This window comes from Apis dorsata, unplaced genomic scaffold (assembly GCF_000469605.1).
Source record: "Apis dorsata unplaced genomic scaffold, Apis dorsata 1.3 scaffold_74, whole genome shotgun sequence".
In the NCBI taxonomy this organism is placed as follows: domain Eukaryota; kingdom Metazoa; phylum Arthropoda; class Insecta; order Hymenoptera; family Apidae; genus Apis; species Apis dorsata.
The window spans coordinates 852,602-856,413 of NW_006263372.1; the positions used below are offsets into that span (position 1 = coordinate 852,602).

The window sequence follows — 3,812 nt, forward strand, 5'->3', positions numbered from 1 at the left end:
ATAAAAATTATATTTTCAATATTTTAAAAATTTAATGTATATTTTATACTATCATTTATATATATAAATGTAACAATTAATAAATAAATGATTATTAAATTTTTTATATTATTTCCTTATGAAAAAGTTTAAAATATTCATTAATATTTTGTGCTATTATAAATAAATTTATTGTACTATTATAAATAAATATTGAAATTATCAATTATAAAAACTTTGAATTAATTTCTATAAATTTGTCTGTATAATTAATATAAGTAATTTATAATTAAAATAAAAACTTTTAAAACATTTATTATGGATTTCAAATGTTCAATTTATTTGAATGTATAAGAACAAATATATTTAATAATTATATATTACATATTATAAATAATTTAAATTTGAATTTAAAAAAATATTATAGATTATAAATTATTGATTAAAAAACTTATATTATAACTTAGGTTATAAATATTAAGATAAACATCTATGTTAAATTTTTAACATAATATAATGATTAAAAATGTTGGGAAATATATATATATATTTTTATATCTATAAATAATGTTAAAGAATTTAAAAATTAATATTATATAAGCTAATAATTATGTATATTATTTTTTTAAATTCATATCCTTAAAAAATTATATCTTTCAATAATATATTTCAAGTGATCTTCATATATATGTATAAATGTTCTTATACATATCATGTACATCTATATATAAATGATTAAAATGATTTTATAGTATTATATATTCTATTCTATTAATACATATCTTATTTATATGGATTCCTTATATCGTTAACTCACCTGTTTATTGTCAGAAGTAATGCAAGTTGGTACACTTTGGGTTGTCGAATCTGAATTGATGTCAGTGTTCGTTGAAGCACATTCTGTATTCGAATTCTGGTTATTAACAGTCTCAACAACTATCACTGAATTTTCAATATTATCTCTTTCATTAGAGATTTCACTATTGTTATTTTCAGCACTTTTGTCAGGTGCTATTGGTTCTTGGCGATGTTCTGGCCCTGGGGCCATTTTGACTGAAACTGACAGCGTTATATCCGCTGTGCTCATATTTTTATCATTTTTCTTTGGTGATTTTAAGGTCTAACGACCCATTTTATTTGATTATAGAGAATAACTTGTAATTTTTGCATATTGTATCACTTTAATTTTAATGATTCTGTTTATTTAGTTTATTTATAAAATTATTGAAACCATCACGTCCATGTAAACGAAAGCATTCTGCACTATACCGTCACATTAGGTTAAGCCTAATCGGTTTAATTTATACACAATTTTAATATACAATTGAAGTCGAAAAATATACATACATAAATAATAATAATTATTTGTATTTTAACCGTGAGATTCAATTGATAATTTTTTTAATATACTCAATTTTCCGCGCGTACCATGCGCGCTATGAAAGTGATAAAAATGGCACCGTCCACCATCTAATGTCGTGACTGTCGATCAATCAGAAAACTGTTGTCTTTCAACTTTTGTTTTAGTGATTCTCCATATATTTTTAATTAATTTATACACTTCTGCTTATGTACAATAAGTTTGAAAACATAATTCATATGTCTATTTTGATATCAACGATTTTTCATTGTTGAGGTTATTTCAGATCTACTTGTCACCTCTAATTACAACTGTCGACTATAGAGTACGTTATTTCAAAAAATTGAAACTGTACTGCTTGTATGATAAGCAAATATTTATCTTATATTCAAATCATATATTTATTGAAGAAAAAACATAAAAATAATGAAATAATGAAAAAAGTTATTTTACTTATATGTCATTTAATAATTGATATGCTCATTTGGAATTATTTGTTACTTTCTCATAAATAATAAAGAATAAACGAGAATTTGTAATTTATTTACTTCTTTCGTTCGTGAACAAATTTTTTATTATGGTTGAACGTGTATTCAAATTCGTATTAAGGATTATAATATAATAGATATATATTAAAATATAAAATATAAAATGAATGGAATGCTTTCTGTAGCACTTATTAGAATTTCATTTTAGAAAAAGAAAATAGTAAATATTTTCAGATGACATGACAAATAAGCTCTTTACGCTTTTGTACTCTATTGAAAGACGTAAAAAAAAAAGGTTCAATTTTGGAATTATAAGACGAGGTTGATAATCGTCGTAGTTCGAGATACTCATAAGTTCAAAATGGCCGCTAACGATATTAAAATGCACATTTTTCTCATGTATGTTTCTTGTAAATTTTTTTTCATACGAAATGCAATTTACTTGTAATGATATTGCAATCGTATACGGATGGAAGACGCAAAAATGTATTTGTCCCAAACGACACTGTTTCTGGCATTGCTTGTACACATACCAACAAGTATATACTTTGTTCTTGCTATTATTTTGTTGTGCACAAGTTTTGGAAGACACTGAAATCACTTTTAAAATATTTCACTGACAATAAGAATTGTTGCACAAAATCATAAGTATTTGATTCGATCATTGAAGCGTATTCCAAAATCGTCGGCGAATTATCGATCGCATAATGTTACTTCTGGTTATACACTTTTCGACAATGGCACTAAAATTACGACAATGATCTTTTTTTACAATGTTTAATTTAAAAATAAATAATAAAATTTTTTTGAAAGATTTATTTTAAATACATTATTAATTGTATTCCAGTAAATGGAAAGTAGTCCACCCTAAACTTCATTGCACGACGTCCAAATCCAACCGTACGGTTAATCAATTTTAACACTAAAACATTTCACTTGACTTCACTATTAGTTAATGAATATTATTTTTAGTTAGTTATATCAGAAAAAAGTTAAGGAAAATTGACATAAACCTGTACCGACAGTTTTCTCGCGACACAATAAACGATCGCTTTTGCGCAGAGAAACGGCGGACCAGCCGTTTAGCCTCCGAAAATGTCGTCTGGCTTCAGGAACGTAACTATGTGTCAATATATCTTTTACAACTATGATTTTTTTTTAAATATATAAAATAGATTTTATGAATATGATAAAAGCAGATTTATTTAAAAATCATCATGTTTAAAAAATAATTGTAATTAAAATTTATTTGAATCTTTGTAATTTAATTATAACATAGTTAAAATAAAATATAATTTTTTTTTAAATGTATAATTATATATATCTATACATACACACACATACACACATACACAAATATTGTATTTTATAAAAATTATTATTTTTTTAATCTCACATGATGCAAATAAATTTAGGTGAAAATAGTAATAGATACAACACTGCTAGTTGTGTGATTACTATATGCGTCACCGGAATCGATACATCTCGAACTCGAATCCCAAAGCGATATGATTGTCGATTCTACCATTCATTGACGTTGTAGGATGTCTATACTCTTTTCCACAGTAATTTAGATTAAACTTGAAATCGGTAGTGTACAAAAGTGAAATAATTACGAAGTTCTTGAATTGAATTTTTTTAACGAAAGATACTATAATTAAAAAAATTAATTTTTATATTTAATTTCAGATAACAGTGAAAGATAATTACAAACAAAAAAAAATGACAAAATCAGAAAATATTTTCTTATTTGTGCCCAATATTATTGGTAAATAAATATTTAAAATTTAATATCACATAATTTGTATTTAATTTTTATTTTTTTTATATAACAAATTTTATATAATTTTTATATTAATTTTTTAAATCAAACTAAAAAATATATTGTTAACATAATGTTAATATAATAAATTTGTATACAATTCACTTTTAAATTAAGTAAAAAAAGTAAATAATTCTAAAGTTAAAAAAAAATTATATAAGAT

General features: G+C 23.3%; 2 protein-coding genes across 7 annotated transcripts in view; one reads left to right on the forward strand and one right to left on the reverse strand.

The window, feature by feature from the left end:
• The window catches only part of LOC102671201 (putative mediator of RNA polymerase II transcription subunit 26), a 14,405-nt gene extending 12,655 nt beyond the window's left edge, over positions 1 to 1,750 (reverse strand). For 5 of the 6 annotated variants that reach the window (XM_031508119.1, XM_031508118.1, XM_031508120.1 and 2 more), the window contains exon 1: positions 797 to 1,750. In XM_031508119.1, the coding sequence (XP_031363979.1) occupies positions 797 to 1,066 (270 nt within the window). In that variant the 5' untranslated portion in view covers positions 1,067 to 1,750. The remainder of the gene's footprint in view (positions 1 to 796) is intronic. The other variant, XM_031508117.1, reaches the window with a different exon arrangement.
• Positions 1,751 to 3,267: 1,517 nt separating this feature from the next.
• The window catches only part of LOC102670742 (CDP-diacylglycerol--inositol 3-phosphatidyltransferase), a 2,867-nt gene continuing 2,322 nt past the window's right edge, over positions 3,268 to 3,812 (forward strand). Inside the window, exons 1-2 of the mRNA XM_006610464.2 lie at positions 3,268 to 3,417; positions 3,517 to 3,595. Of these exons, the coding sequence (XP_006610527.1) occupies positions 3,550 to 3,595 (46 nt within the window). The 5' untranslated portion in view covers positions 3,268 to 3,417; positions 3,517 to 3,549. The remainder of the gene's footprint in view (positions 3,418 to 3,516; positions 3,596 to 3,812) is intronic.